The 16,727-nt window shown below is 38.7% G+C and overlaps 1 protein-coding gene across 1 annotated transcript in view; it reads right to left on the bottom strand.

The window, feature by feature from the left end:
• Positions 1-16,727, bottom strand: part of VWF (von Willebrand factor) — a 152,665-nt gene that overhangs the window by 13,762 nt on the left and 122,176 nt on the right. The window contains exons 43-46 of the mRNA XM_009288502.2: positions 15,417-15,566; positions 7,392-7,502; positions 5,851-6,034; positions 4,909-4,949 (exon numbers count right to left, since the gene is read on the bottom strand). Of these exons, the coding sequence (XP_009286777.1) occupies positions 4,909-4,949; positions 5,851-6,034; positions 7,392-7,502; positions 15,417-15,566 (486 nt within the window). The remainder of the gene's footprint in view (positions 1-4,908; positions 4,950-5,850; positions 6,035-7,391; positions 7,503-15,416; positions 15,567-16,727) is intronic.

Genomic DNA, 16,727 nt, shown 5'->3' with positions numbered 1-16,727 from the left:
AAGTCAGTGACAGTCTCTTCAGCAAAACTCAAATAAATGAGCAATTGTATCTAAGTTAAATCTTTTTGATTAAATCTTGCATTGCAACTGTTTGCAAGAGAAAACAGAAAACCGATGCCCCCACTTTTCAGAGACCCAAATTTTTGCATCTGTAAATCCACAACCAGCAGCATAACATGAGGCTATTTTTCAAGTAGGCCCTTTAGAATTCCTTAATCTGTGAAATGGCATTGGCATTTCTTACCTCATTGCTTACAAAGCTAGCAAGCAAGAAAGGAATCTTTGAAAGTGATGAGGAAGATTTTGTCATGAGCTATCCTGACTATGTGTTAGGTGGTTGCCACCAGTTCATTTTTCCCGAGTGTAGTGAATTGGTTTGCCAACAAGTTTTTATTCTCGAGCCATCACAACCCGCAGATCACGAGCAGAAATTACTTGTTACTGTTCTTGTAATAACACTGCTTAGAATCTGTAGAGGCCTAAAAGCTTAAAATTGAGAAAGGAGAAAGAAAAAAAAACAACCAGAAGCAGAATTACTGAGTGAAGAACTGGATTTGTCCATAGTTACAAGCAAATCAGTGGCTGAGCTGGCACACAATTCAAACTCCCTGAGCTCTTCCCCAGCACCTTGTTTGCTGGATGCCATCACCTTTTCAAAGCAAGCAAAACTGGCATTTAAAACATACAGAGGAAATTGCCAAACTATTAAATGGGAAACAAAAGGATATGGAGTTAGTACTTGGATTCCTAGCACTGAAAGGAATTCTAAATACAAAGTCTTCCTGCTTTCCGAGTGCACAGCCTTTCATTTCAACCTCAAAATATTAAACCACTATGGCCGAATGGACAAAATGGGAGGAACCTATTAAAGATTTTCACAAAGAACTTCTGAAACCTAATAAATAAAGTAAACAGACACTGAATATCGCTAGATTATAAAAGCTTTGAGTAGTGCTTCAAACGTCAATGGAATTTCACTGTTGACTTCTTTTGGAACAGGAATTTTCCATGCTACATACTATGCATATCTTCAAATTCCTTTTTTCTTGTTCCATACTAGTAAACACTCATGAAACAAATGGAGCAAAACTAAGAAGCTGGCCAGAGTAACAGTGTAAAGGTAATAGGTTTTTGGGTAGCTCAGAGCCAATACTCTGACATATACACTGAAGGACAAATGTTCTGATTAAAGAATTTTAATTACATTCTTACTCTGCACCCCAGCACAACAGAGGTCCTCAGGGCTCGTTGGTTTTTTATAAAGCACCAGCAATAGCAATGACTTTTTTCTTGTTTTGTGGAGGTCTAAAAAAAGATTCTCCACAAACAACATGATGGGGTGGTAATACCAATGGGGAGATCCCTGTCTTTTAACAACCAAGCTTGAGACCTCAACGCAGACCCCTTCAGCTTTCTTGGTTTAACCTTTTATAATGAATATCAGGTTATTAATCTGGAGGGTTTAAAGACTGCAATGGATGCAGACATGAGGACACACTCATAACATTTTCCTATGGGAGAGGGATGGATAGCAAATATCATATGAAACACTAGACTTCTTGTTTACTCTCAACATTGGAAAGCATTTGGCCACCAGAGTGATAGTTCTAGTACAGACTACATGGCCTCACAAGGGCATTCAATCCACTGACACTAGTCTTGCTCTACTGGTGAGTAGAGCATGTGCATGTACATACAAAAGCCTTGCAAATCTGGGAGATGTCCTCATCATGGTGACTTGTTTCAAAATTTCTTTGGTTTTGTTTTGTTTGCTATCATAATCGTACTTAATTCAGGCCTTCTAAAAGTAAATGCTTATCACAGAATGCCTCAGTAGCTCCAGGCTTTCACATCAGGAAGAAAGCATCTATAAAGCCACAAATGATATTACAATTGATATCCTCATGGGATCTTCTAATAGTGCTAACTTTCCAATTAAATACAAAAAAGATAGATAAAGCTGAGTTTATACTAAAATCGCTGTTATGGGCGGGAACGTAGGGCTTACTGGAGACATGTTGAAATGAAATTGTCACACACAAGTGCCTTGAACTTTTGGGGGAAGGTCTTACCTTGATCCAAAGTTTGCATCACAGCTTAGTTCTATGATATTTATTTAATGTATTTAGAGATCAGCATGCAAATGGCTTTAACAATGGCTTTCTGTGAACAAACATAGCCTAGCATGACAGAAATGAGTGAAATAATGGATCGATACATCTTTTTCCCTTTATATAATACATCTATCGTGTGTTTTCTTGGCTAACTTAGAATGAAATGTCAACATCTGCTAACCCAGTGTTAGTCAGCGCAACCAAAATAACCTGCATGAAGCCCAAATCTACTCAGATCTCCTTCAAAAATGCCACTCAATAAAAGCCTGGGAAAACAGATGAGTGATACAGATAATCCTTTTGGTAAATACAGCCACCTGCTTGGAAGTCTGCAGTTAAAGCCAACAGCATTGTTAAGAACAGCAGAGTGAATGCAATACACCAAATTACTGGAATATAATATTGGTAACCAGATACAAGACAAAAATGTAAAGGGATTAAGGACACAGTCAGTTAACAGAACTGCAGTAAAAGACTCAAAACTTGGAACTGTTCAGTCAATGAGTTAATGGAGCAACATTTCCCTTGATATGAAATGAAATTTGAAACCTATTCTTAAAGGACCCAGAATAAAGGTTTTGAAATCCAGGAAGTATAAACTTCTGTGGACACCACATCTTCCTTCCTGACCAGAACTCTGGAACAGTCATTGAAGTAGAGAATAGTGTAAGACAAAGCTGTAGTAACGCCAGCTGCTCAAAAGCTTTCAGACATATAGCTAATTAGCTCACAATAAGTCATTCAATGAAGCTAGTTTAATTGAAAAGTTCATTAAGACAAGTTCTAATATAAGCTCTAATTCTTTTTTTTTTTTTAATCAAAATGGCCACTTTGTTTAGAAATCTTCCAAGATTATATCTCAACTTGAATTTCACGCTCTCCACCCTGAGAAAACATTGTGGTAACTGCATTGTTGAATACTAACTTCAGTAATGCTTGACATTTGTGACAGCAAGAGCACAGAACGTAACAGCTGGGGCCTACCTACACCCCCAAAATCTTGTACAGGCAGTGTTTGATAAAATGACCAATTGTCAGGAAGAACAATAACACATTTTAAATGGCGCGCGGGGGGGGGGGGGGGGGGGGGAATTTAAAGACAGCTTTTATATATAGTCAGATAGCAAATAAGAATGAGTCAAAATGTAGTTTTGTGTCAGCTAAAACACTTTATGAATTCATTCCAAACTGGGAAAAATTTATTAAGATAGATAGGAATTTTTTTCAATATTGTAGAAGTTGAAATATTTTAAGTCTTCAAAGTACAAAAAATTCTCATTTTATCTTCAACATGCCATTTTGTTTCAAAATTTGCTTATGGTTCATTTTAAAGTATTTTAAAATATTTTAAAACACTTGAAAATAGAACAAAGACTTTACTTGACAGATCAGGTAAACATTTTGTTGGAAGAGAAAAAAAAATCAGTTGTTCACATAGTTGTTCATGGAAGAACAGCATGTAACTGGAAAGACAACTTCTTTTTGCAACACAGAATATATATATATATGCATATCCTATATAACAGAAGGTGGCAGGAGCTAGCAGTTACTATACTGCATGACATTCTCTACAAGTATGGTCTTTATAACATGCCACAACTAGTTTTGACAACATACTATGGAGGAGACAAAGAGAGGAATCAAAGAGAAAGCAGATTATTTCAGATTTTACCACTTTAAAACCCTTCTCCCAGTGTTCTGACAAGAAAGGCAGAGTTACTCCTTGGATTTAATTCTACAGGGAAGTAATCCCCACACAGAATGATGGATGCTTGATGACAGGGCTTTACCTCTAACAAACTGATAAACTTATGCCCATCACCTATGAAAAAGATCAAAACCAGAAGAAATAGATGGAGAAAGTTTCTCTCCACCATATTTCAAAAGTCCAAAGAGATTTGGGTAAACTTACCTTTTAAATAAATGAAAAAAGAAAGACATACATTGACAATGCAGGAATACATAGGTTAAAAGTTAGGTTAAATGACTAAAGAGGACCTGTTTCCCCAGGGAATGATGAGAATATTTAGAGCTCTTTGACACCAGAGGTGCTGCCAGAATGTGGATTTAGGGAAACAATGGACAATTGACAGAGCTCTCCGAAGATAAATTCGGCATAAATGAGATCAGATGCTTAACTCCCATCATTCCCACCGTCATGGGCTGGGTTAAACATGTCTTAATCTATCCATTAAATATGCAGTTGAGAAAAAATTTCCTCTGAGGGCATATCAGCAGGGATCTTGAAAGGGGACAGAGGTCAAACAGTGAGAAAGCTCAGTTTTCCTGTTCCTGCTAATAGCCAAGGAGGGATACCCCTCCTTCCACACAGGTGGAGTAAGAGTCTCCATCCTTTTTTAATCTGCCTTATCCTCTAGGTAGAATACGGGAAGTTTTTGCTTCCCCAAGGTGGGCAAGGATCATTTTTGAGATTATCCCTTGCAGATAGTTTCCTGTGTGTTTGGTAGCCTGCAAGTCATGACACAATGCAGATTACCACAGTTTCTAAGCATTTTCCTCAACCATCCTTTCAAGATAAGGAAACGTTACTGCCCCCATTTTGCAGAGATACTCATTGTCACATAGGAAGACTGTGGCAGGGTCATGAACTGGACATACACATGCTGACCCCCTTGCCACTGCTTTTACCCCAAGGTCCCACTTGCAGAGATTCTCTCTGAACAAAGCTGCCCTGTACGCTTATCTGTATTCCGGCAAGTTCATGTTCTTCAAAAGCTCATTCATGTATCTAAATGTCTTACCATTACAGCAAATAAAGGGAATCGTGTCTTACCCCAATAACAGTGCCATTCAAAGGACAACCATTCAGAGGTACTGAAAAAGAAGATAATATTCCGTTTAGCATTACTATTATCATGACATTACCGAGATTAAATAAAGCACAGGTATGTTTTTTTTGACTTATGAGAGTTCCAACTGAGACCATTTAGATCCAGTTTCACTGTAAAGAGGCATAATTGAACCCTCTTACATTATACCTTGAAAGGCAACAATTTGTTAGAGCTATGCTGAATTCCACCTCCAAATATCCCTTGCTGAGCTGTTTTTTAACAAGTACAAGGCACAATGTAGATTTTCCCCTCCAGTTCAAGCCTTGCACTCACAGCAGATGCACTCACAGGTTTTCTGCAAGTTACAGTGTTTATTTCTCCTCCTCCTGCCACTGCTAGCTCCTCACCCTGTGGCTGCCTATGTACTTGTCAATTAAACATGACTGGGAGTCTTCCCAGATTGAGGCCAATTAGTCAAATCATCTGATTTGGAATTTTGACCCAAGTCTGTGCTAGGAAATGGCCACAGCCACAATGCTCAGAGACACGGAGGAGACAGCATGGCTGCGTGCAAACTCGCTGTTCATAGCAGGAACTGGGGAGAGCATCGAACCTTCCTAGGCCAAAAACATCTCAAGACCTCTTTTAAATACTTAACAATGCAGGCTAGAGCTGTAGAGACATAGCCTGGTATGTCTCTCTGAAGCAATGCAAAATAGCTTCAATGGTAAGCAGTTTAAAAAGTGGCAGTGAACATCAGTTGTAAAGAGAAAGCAATAGCAGCAGGTGCTATCATACTTGGTGTCTAAATTATACAGGAGAGTTTCAAAGTAGTACTATACTTGCATAACACACACTTTTGAAATTGCTGTTGAGAAACAGAAGATCAACACATGAGATGACTCATTCTCCAGTGATTCCATTTGTCATACACAAAACCTTACCACATCTGCAAGAAGGACAGCAGTCTATTATTTGGTCACAGCGTAGTTCAGTTCCCTCCGGACAGTCAGGCACATCCATTTGAGAGCAAGAAAGATTCTTTTGCTGCACAAAAACCTCATTGTTCACCCGGATGCACTCATTGATAATGCAATGGTTGAAGGGGGATCGCCACTCTGTGCCAACCTGATGGGAAATTGTAAAAGGATTAAATATAGGCAGCAGTATTTGTACCACTGGATAGCAGGAAGACCACCATAGCCAACATTCTGGTTTGCAAAAAGCACGTTTACTGCGTCAGGAACAGTCTGTCACTCAACAGTTCTCCACAGATCCTTACCACGACAATCAGTTTATAGAACAGTCTGACAGAAGAGTTGAAAGAGGACACAGCAAGAAAGGGACAGCGGAGTATAAGGATCTATTACTCCATTAGGACAATCGAAATCAGTAAGACATGGTGGGACATTAAAATAGGCCTTCTGAAGGCTTGTTTTATGAAGCAGAGCAGAATATTGATCCACATTAAGAAACGCCCTTGGTAAAATCAGGGAAGAGGCAGGCTGCAAAATGTTACATTAACTTTTAAAGAGACAGCAGCAGACTGCCTTTGTAAAAGAAACGATTTAAAAGTTAATATCAAACATGTGAAAGTGAGGTGTAGATGAAAATGCAGACACACTATAATAAACAACACTTAGAGAAGAAAAGATTAGAAGAAGGTCTATTATTTTAAACATAACTAACTTACTGTTCCTGCCTTTGTTGAATCCAAAGCTCTGCATAGGATTAAGCAATTTAATGCTACTGGGGCAGGCAAAGGCTTGCCAAGGGCGGTTGGGTTAGGGACAGAACAAACTGAATAGCCTGAAGGAATGAAAAATGTAGGCAAGAAAAGAAACAAATATCCACCTAGCTTTCCAGAGTGGTATGGTATCTGCAGCACATTTTAAATGGCTGCATGTACTCACTTCCCGTTGGGCTCTTTGAATCCTAAGGGAAGAGGCACACTGCTGGAAATAAACTGTTATTCTGAGCAGAGAACAAGCATGGAGTGGACCACTGTGGTCGGACCTGACATGCAGCAACCATCTTTAGCAACCAGAGAATAATTCATGTTTCTATCCTCATTTACTTCCTGATATTTCAGTGTGTACCAAATAGGATATTCTTTCTGAATTCAAGCAATCCACTACCCCACCTGCCTGTTGTCCATAGAGTAATACAAATTAATTGGGAATAATTTAAACAAATAGCTTATAGCCAGAGAAGTATGTCCCGTTAATATTCTTTTGAGCTAGCATTTGCGAAATTGCTTTTTTTACATAAAAAGATTGCTTCCTTAGAGCCTGAAAATGGAAGAGAGGGTTTGCTTGTTCGAACCAAGTGGGTAAGTCACATGCTCCCAAAAAAATTGTTTTTCAGTGATGCTTTCCGTATAGGAGAAATAACACATAACTTCTTCATCTCCTTCCGTGGAACACAAAACAATTCCAGGGCACTTCTGCTAGAAGAGGAAGTGTCCACGCCACCTCCACCTCACCTCGTGCAAACGAGGATCTGCATCGCCCCGAGACCAGAATAGCTGCTCCTCACAGGCAGTCTTCTGGCATCTCCCACAACACTCCCCTTCTTGGACGATATACTTGTATCCCTGTGGGAGAAAAGAAAAGGACTGACTGATCTAGGAATAGAAGACAAATGAGAAGACTAATCCTAAAAGAAAACACTGGGATAAATGCTTAACGTTAGCAACTTCTTATGGAGAGGGGAGTTTGAAAACAGAACTGTAAGGTCACACACTGCTATTACGAACAAACAAGTGGTCCACCCAGCTCAGCATCCTGTTAAATGGTTAACATCATCTGTCAAAAAAAAAATATGCACACAACATCAGAAGTAGAAATTCTTATCTCATTAGTTCCCACTTAATATATATTTTGAAGACATTCACTTCAGCTACATCAACTAACTCTAGGTACTACCCTTCTTCAAGTCATGCAAATCAACTAATGGGCCAGTCTTCTGAGGATATCAGCTTCTTTAATCTGGTATGGAGCACCCCTTCTTGGAGTACAGAAAATGTTGATCGTGCCTAACATTTAAAAAACAAAAAAAAAAAGAAAGAAGAAATCTGAAATCACCCAAACCCCTCTTCCTTTTGCTAGGATCTGCTCAAATATGTAACAGCACAAAGATTTGCCACAAGACAGAAAAGAACAATGGTATAAACAGGCAGAAATGGAAAGGGAAGAGGTAAAGGAAAAATGCTTTCAGAGGACCCTGAGCTACTTCAACAGCATTAAGCGGCAGTCATTTCCAAATGTTGGTTTATTGTATGTGAGCAGTTTCTTTTATGCATTAGCAAATTGTAAAGAGCAAGTCTTTCCACTAATATGGCCCTACAGAGGAATACAAAAGTATTTCAAAAATCCTTTTTTTTAATATATAATACTATTATGCAAAACAAAATGAAAGGTAAAAATTGTTCTAGTGGCATCTTGGATGTTAATCAGCACTCATAACTCCCTTTCCTATTCCTCGGACTTCAAGGTTAGGATTCAGTCTGAGCACATTCAAGCATTCTGACTGCCCTGCGCTGAAGCAGAGGGAAAGGGTTGGTCAGAAATGTAATCAAAGGACCAGTTTTGACTGATAATTTCATCTTTTCATCTCCTGAAGCAACTAGTCAAGTATTCAAACACTGGAATATCTAAGTGAAAGAAAGCAAGGAGCTTTATTTTAATTAGAAATAATATTTTCTATATTTAATAGCTAGGCAGTCTCCAAAGGTCAAAGCATAATTCTGATTTCAATACAGAGTTGAAGGAAAGATGTTCTGTCAAAGAAAATATTGTTTGTGTGGAAAATGCCAATGAAAATAAGAATCATTTTATTTTGTACAACCCCTTCGAACTGAAATTGCTGAAGTATTCCCAACTGCTCCCTCCCTTCATGAGCTGTCCTTGATTTGCAATATGAAGCACATTAGCAAACCTCAATAATCAGCAGACTTTCATATGGAAGTGCATTTTGTATAATGTCATACAACGTAACACCAGACCTAGCTTTGTGGGGAAAGATGTGCTGTTGAACATTTTGTTGTATATGACTTTTATCTGCTAAATACGTCTGAAGCATCTGAAGTATGGGATGCAGTTTTTTATTTTAGTGGTGAACTCAGAGAAATAAAAATCCATGAGCTGTTTGTGCCCAGAATAAACTCAGCATCCTGACTAAGCAAAATCCAGCTGCAGGACCCAAATTTCACTAAGTCGGTTTGAACAGAGCCCTCAAGTGCAAACGAAAAGGTGCTACACAGCAGACTCCAGGTGTGATTTGCACCCCTAAGGCACTGACAAATATGTTGGTTTTGGACAGTTCAACCTGCCTGAGAGGCCTTTTGGGTGCTCGGTGTGTTCAAAATCTGGGGGCTCTCACTCCTAAGGGGAAGAAATACAGGAGACCACAGCTCCTGACCTCAGCGCCTGCTGAGCTCCGCCTAAGGCAGCCCCTGAACCACCGCAGCCTACAAACCTGTCTCAGAAGACAAACCTGCAAACTGCAGCAGTTCATGAGCTCTTCAAAAAGCAGAGCAGCCATCTGTACTTGAGGAGAAGGTGGACAGCAATTCCTCGCGGTCACAGAACCTCCACAGCATGAGAAATATTTCACCGTCAGAAAAACCCACCTTTTGTACACACACCATGGAAATTTGGGCCCACAGAAATAAAGAAAGCTTTATTTTACGTTTAATTCTAAAGGTGATAATGTTTAAGGTTACATTTAAGAAAAGGAAAATGTATTGTGCATTTTGAGGTGTTTTTTGTTGTTGTTTTGGGGTTTGGGGAGTTGTTGTTTTTTTTCCAGTTAGATGACTCATGGTTTAAGGTTACATTTAAGAAAAGGAAAATATATTGTGCATTTTGAGGTGTTTGTTGTTGTTGTTTTGGGTTTTTGGGAGTAGTTGTTTTTTTTCCAGTTAGATGACTCATGTACAAAGAATATATGCTACCAGGATTATTCCTGAGCTGCACAGTCTATGAACATGAACATCTGACAAGTCTCAGATACTGTGCTGTTGAAGGTTAATGTTAGATAGAACTAGGCAGAGTAAGTAGTATGTGTCTTCCTTCATTGTTTTTCATTTTCTAGCATATAGGCACTAGCGTATAGAGATGCCAGTGTTTGCCATGGTTTGTTCAAGAATCCACTTATAGTCAATATTCTGCTTGTACCGCGCTTTTTCTGGACTGGATCTGCTGCTTTATTCCTCCTCTGCATCTTGCCTTTTTTTTTTTTTTTTTTTTTAACACAGAGTTTAAACTTCAAACAGGGAATTAAAACTCAGAAGCAGCCCTTGGTAAGTGTCTGACTGTCTGACACACTGAGAAGCAGATCACAGTCTAGAGGACTAAAAAAATCCCCATGCCCCGGGAGGTAAGGGATAAGGCAACACAAGGCACCCCTCGCATTTGAACAGGTGCACGTGGCTGACTGGGGAGTGATAATCAGCAGCTGTGACGGAGAACCTGACAAGAGCTCAGTTATACCGCCAGATCAGGCTGTTTGATAAAACACAAATCCTGAGATAAAGCTGATCTCCTGTATGAAGGGTGAAAGCATATGGATTAAGACATTCAGCATGGGGGGGAAATTTTGCCCACTTTTGAACTGGGTCTTGGCTTGCGACAAAGAAAAGAAGAACGCGGATTAATTCTGTAGCATTCAGAGAACGCACATTTTGTTTCATCACCTACTCAAGGCTACCAGAGGGATCCCCACAGGCTATGGCTTGGCATATTTCTGCACTCCCTCTTTCATTCTAGGGTTGTTCAGTATACATAGTTCATCTTTTCACGGGCATGAAGGTTTTGGCCAGAAAAATCTGTCAGCTGCCTTTTGGCCAACAAAGCAGGAAAGAAAGAACAAAGATTATTCCTCAACGTAGTATTTTTAAGAAGGCTCCGGTATTTTCCTTTTACATATTGAGATGATAGTAACTAGAGAGGGTTGGAGGAACCAAAGAGAATGAAAATGGCAATGGTAGACTGAGAAAAACCCAGTAGGATGGATATCAACCAACTTGAAATGCTGAAAGCAAAATCTTCAGTGGCGATGAATCAGCACAATTCTAGAGATTTCCCTGGAGCTGCACTCATTTACCCCAGGTAAGGACTTAATTCTCCATTTGCAAGTCTCTAGAACATTAAGGTATTATTTTCTAATTTCCATAATAAATTATGCTTTAAAATGCAAGCAGGATGTTTGAAATTACCTCCCACCAAGACTTTCATAGTTTTTAAATGGGATCCTGCACATCTAATATTCAAACAGTCTTCCTTTTACATTAATTTCTTTGACCTCCTTAATACACACTATTAAGCCATTTACTACTTTACATGCTGCTTCAAAGGAAAATATCCATTTGAAATATTGGAGATTAAAGCCACAGATTCAGTAGTCAGCATCTCTTGCAACCATCATTCACTATGCCTTTGCACGTATGGTGCAAATGTTCTTTATTTTAATTTAACACAGTCATCAAGAGGCTTGAAAATCTAACCTAATTAATTTACACACACTTAGCCAAATGGCTTTGTCTTAAACATTTATCTGAGAAAATCATGCTTCATTCTTCTCAATCATCTAATACTTTAAATTATCCAATACTTTAAACCACACTCTTTTATATCACTTACAAAGTACCTAACTCCAAGAACATTGACAGAAATTAAGCAAAGCAAGTGCTCCCTTCACATTAGTATACTCATGATTTTAAGGTGTTTGGAAAGCTGTTATCCATTTTATCACCATGATTCTCTGAAGGGATATTATCTGATGTACTCTTGAAGAAATAATTTCTGAAGAAGCTCCAGGAAGGGGACACCACTCCTCCTTGTGGCACATGCAATAATTACAGCAATTATCTGCTTGCTTTCTCAAAACTTTGGTAAGAGAAAGATAGAAGAGGACAGAAAAAGTGAGGGGACTATGACATAAAATGAAGCAAACCCACATCTGGTTTGCAAATGAGAAGTCTGTATTTGCTGTTAACATCCTCAGAGAACTGTGGGATTGGTTCATTTTACTGAAACATCTACTCTTTTTCCATAGCATTTCTTCACATTCTAAAACAACAGATAGGATTTAAGTCTGATTTTGTCATGCTCGGGAGAACAGTAGCAGCGTTCATTCATCAGGGTGAAGGAGCATGTATTACATTTTTACATTTTTTTTTCTCTTTTTGTGTAGCTAGATAAAAAGCTGTAAGCTGTTTTCGCAGAAGTCAGATGACACAGTCAACAATGATACTCCACAACTTTAAGACCTCGCAATGGAATTAATAGCCATGAGCAGCAGAGAATTTGAACATCATCTTAGTAATGATCCATGATGCCTTTAATGTCAATACAACTTTCAATGTCATCTAATCTGAACTGAAAAATAAGCTTTAAGGCCAATTCAAACTGGATTACAGAACTTCTGCGGTCCTTGATATGTATGTATATCCACTGAATCAGGAATAAGCAAAAGAAAAAAGAAAATCTGAGCTATCCAGGTTCTCCAACAGCTACGGTTTTGCTTGTACAACTTTGATAACCATTAAAGCAGCAGAAGAAATGGCAGATTCCCAAAAAGAACTGGCATGGTTTCTACCAAGGCTTTTTGTTTGTTTTAAAAAAGCTTTTGACACTGCAATGCTTAAGGCTGATTTGTCAAGAAACTGTAGCTCTGCATTAATGATATTTTATTAGAATAATAGATTATTGATGAAGTTATGGCTATCAGCCAAAACACAGCCAGATAATTTAGATTTAATATTCCATAATAATTGCCATACTAGAAACAAGCCTCTCCTTGCAACAGCTGAAAGCTCTCACATCTATCCTCATGGTTTTCACTGCACTGGGCACCCTCAAGCTTTCTCACCTAACTCTACACTCTCAGAAAGAGCACTAGTTTGGTTTGTTGTTGTTTTTTTTTTTTTTAATGGATTTTTTTTTGCTCTGGAATTATGCAGTGTTCAAGACACAGCAGAGGAAAATATTATTCAAAAAAAGGTTGGGTTTTTTTCACACCTTCTCAAGTCCACATACCTTGTGGACAGCCTTGTTCTGATACGGATGCTCTAAGTTAAATGATATTGAAATACAGTGGTATTAAGGTGTCTGAAATTCTTTAAAAATCACAACACAATTAGCTTAGAGTTCAGAACAGAGAATTGCTTTTCAGATATTAGTTTGCTTAACTGAAATGTTCATAGTCAAATTTCAATGCATGATTAACTGTTTTAAAATACATATTAGTGTAAATTCAAATGAGAATTTAAAACAAGTCAGACAATGCAGGGTTTCTACAACACCATTAACTCAGCTGTGAGGTGCTGCACATATATGCTCTATGCCCAAGGTCAGTCTGTCTCCCAGACACATTATCAACAATGTCTTTCTGAAAGCAAAAAGAACACCACCTCTAACTTCTCATAGCTGTATATACAAGGTTGCTAACGAAGAGCTTGCTTCCAAATGCAAGGAGGAAGAAGAGAGATCATGTGTTGATTTTTCTTAGCCTCTGTTCTGAACGCAACTGCATAAATAAATGGGACCTATTCCAAAAAAGAAGGCAGACTTTTTAAAATCTGTTAAAAGGTTTAGGAAAAACAGTAGGAAATAGGCTGCAAATATTTGGAGACTTGGAAGAGGAGGGAAATGTGCATGCCATATTTGTTTGGAGATTCACTGTATTTCCAGCCAGAAGAAAAAAACCTACTCCTGGAGCAGAAAAAAGCAAGCTAATTTTGTCTCACATGCAGCACTAGAAAACCCAGAACATCACAGTCGCATCCCAGTCAGCACAGTGAATCAAACACAGAAGCAGCACCTGTCCCTCTTAGTTAAAGGGGTTTGCAGTTATTGCTGTAGTATGCCCTCCTTTGCATTTCCCACTGACAAATTCCAGCTGGTCACCTGTAATGACACCAGGGCAGTCTGCTGAGTCACAAGGCCAACATGCAGACTTTTATCAGCTACTGGACCACTGAAAGCACTGGTGTTACAATACACATTTGGAAATGCTTGCTGCTTGGTCAACCGTTTAAATTTTGTGTGGGTTAATGCAATATGTAGCCTAATATTATAGTCAAAAGCAACTTGGAGATTTGCATAGCATTAACTAGCTCATCTTTGCTTCTGCACTGACAAAAAAAACAAATTAGCTCCTTCTGGGCTTCATTTCACGGTTCAGGCAAGAACAAACCTATGGGAAAAGCCCTGGGTCAGCAAAAGACCTGCAGAGAATATTCTGAATCCCATACAGCCACATCTAGTTGCTCCACATGGACCTCACACAGCCCACTGAACTGGCAGATTGTGAACACACCAGACCATGGACTAGGGAGGAACTGCTTCGAGCCAGGTGTGCCTTTTCCTGAATGGAATTGGCTAATACCATCAAGAACAACTTCAGTTAATCCATGTATATCCTGAAAGCTTTACAAAGAGGCAAAATGTATTTGTGTTAGCCTCTGATGTTTGCAGCACAACTCCTCTGGCCACATGGCAGTTGGTAAGGGGTGTGGGCTGTCAGCACTTGGCTGGGCTGTGCAACCTCTTCTGCCATCTGCTTTTTCTGCAGACCCAAGCGGTGTATTTCCACTGTCCTCCCTGACTGACCCATCCATGCTAACCTCATGAAGCAAGGACATGGGGATGCTCAGGGATTATGGGTACAAGGTGCTAGATACCAGAGCAAAATGCAACTCTAGGGCATCACATTTAACTTTACAGTGATTTTTTTACTTCCTTATTCTCCACTTTATAGTAAGGTGAGGAATGTTAGGGATGTAAACTGGGTAGTTTAAAGGAAGTATAAAAAACATGTTGAATTTTTGTTTGCACAAATCATGTTATGGTCAAAGTCTTCTAATCTATGACACTGGCAAGTGCTGCTGACTTTTAACCAATTCCTTTGACCCTTCTAGAATTCTTCCACCAAATTTTTGTACCAAGTATCTGTCTCCTCCTGCTTGACCGGCTATGTCAATATAACAAAGCAGCTTATAATTCCTTTGCGGGCTTCCAAAAGTAGACCACGCAATTTTATAGCACGTAGCAGATGTCTGAGCGTAATAAAGGCCACAGCATATGGTGTTATTATTGCTATAATGGGCAGAGCTGAGCAACAGACAGATCTGAAATGTTCTCTTCACAAAGTGAACTTCAGCTAGAACAAAGTCATTTGAAACTGAACTTCAGACATCACAAGTACGTATTGTGCAAGTGGTGTAAATGATAGACACTTCAGGATGCAGTTCTGCTTTTACTGAAATATAAAATAAACTTGTTACTGATTTCCTTGGCGGCAGGATATGATCCTAAAACAATAACCCTAAAGTAAAGTCAGTAATGCTCAGGCCTTCTTAGACTCTGTTCCCAAGATAATTCGTTGCTACAACACTTATTTTCTATTTTTCTGTGGTTTCTCTAAACACACAGGTTTAAAAGTAATCATTTCAGATCCCCATCAGGGCTCTGCTGGCTAATGCACTGGTTTAAATGTTACTCACCCGAGAGCAGAATGTGTTACACGCCTTGTCATGACACTCCATCATCTGAAGTCCTGTAACATCATCTCTCATACTAGTGCAAGAGCATTCTCTGCAACCATCTTCCCAGGTTGTCCCAACAGGGTAGACTATGTCGTTGTGCACACACACCTGTTGAATGCAACAATTAACATATGAAAGAGCACACTGCTGCTGTAAGGGCACACTGCTGGCTCCAAAAGGCTGCTTTTTAAGATGTGAAACCTATCATAAATTTTATGGAATATTTTGAACCCAGTAGAAATGGTACAGGTCTTAAAATTGTGGCCACTCTGTTGAGGAAAGGAAAATAAGTGCAACCAAAGCTGCTGTTTTTATAAAGAATAAATTGGAGATTTTTATCTGTAGTCGGTGGAATTGCCCAGGGCCTGACTCAGTTTCACTGGAAGTATAATGTGACACAATATTTAGAGATAATAAACAGTGAGTCTTGTAGAAGGAGCTGTGCACACAAAACAACTTCTAGCTAAATCAGCTGATCTGAAAAGATCCTACTTTGAGCTACAAGCATTCATCCTCTTGTATCCTTAGGCCATCACAGCTCCCACAAAAGTAGTGCCATCTCTTATATTGCACTTTCTATTAGTAAATTTTACAGCATGTTATTAAAGAGATGAACATAATTTATTTTTATAGATATAGCAAGTAAGTCATAAAGACATAAAATTACTTATGCAAGGTCATGAACTACTTAGGAACAGAAAATAAAGGCTAGATCTCCTGAGATGCGAGACAGTGTAACCCTATGTTAAGCTGTTAGGTAAGGTTGCTTCAATGAAAAGGTTACATTGCCCTGCAACCTCTCCTCTCAGCAACCTTATCTTAAAGGTTAACATAATATAACAACTTAATACAAGGTTGGCAAAATAAGGAAAAAATTTATGGTGAAACTTTAAGAGAATCAGGTATTAATTTGGCAAAAATTTAAAAGTGGCAATATAGTTCGTGTAAGATACAATGCCGCCTCAGGCAGAGGCAAAGGTAATCAATGCGCACAAGGAGTTTAGGTCTAAGGTGTCCCAAATATTTCCATAAAGTTAGTATAGGATTGAAAGAATATATAGTAACTGTACTGATCCAAAAGCATGTACCTCTGTTACCCAGAAAGAAATTAAAAATTTCAAAATTACCTCTGAAATTCCTTACATATATATATATATATATATATGAAACTTCAAGGCCATTCAAGCATTAGGAATATATCAAATCATCTGATTATCCCAAAGTCACAAAAAACAGGTTGGTTATGTTAGAGTAAATGACTGTAATAAA

This window comes from Aptenodytes forsteri, unplaced genomic scaffold (assembly GCF_000699145.1).
Source record: "Aptenodytes forsteri isolate BGI_AS27 unplaced genomic scaffold, ASM69914v1 Scaffold73, whole genome shotgun sequence".
NCBI lineage: Eukaryota > Metazoa > Chordata > Aves > Sphenisciformes > Spheniscidae > Aptenodytes > Aptenodytes forsteri.
Note: the sequence above shows the minus strand (reverse complement) of the source record. Positions and strands in the feature narration are given on the sequence as shown.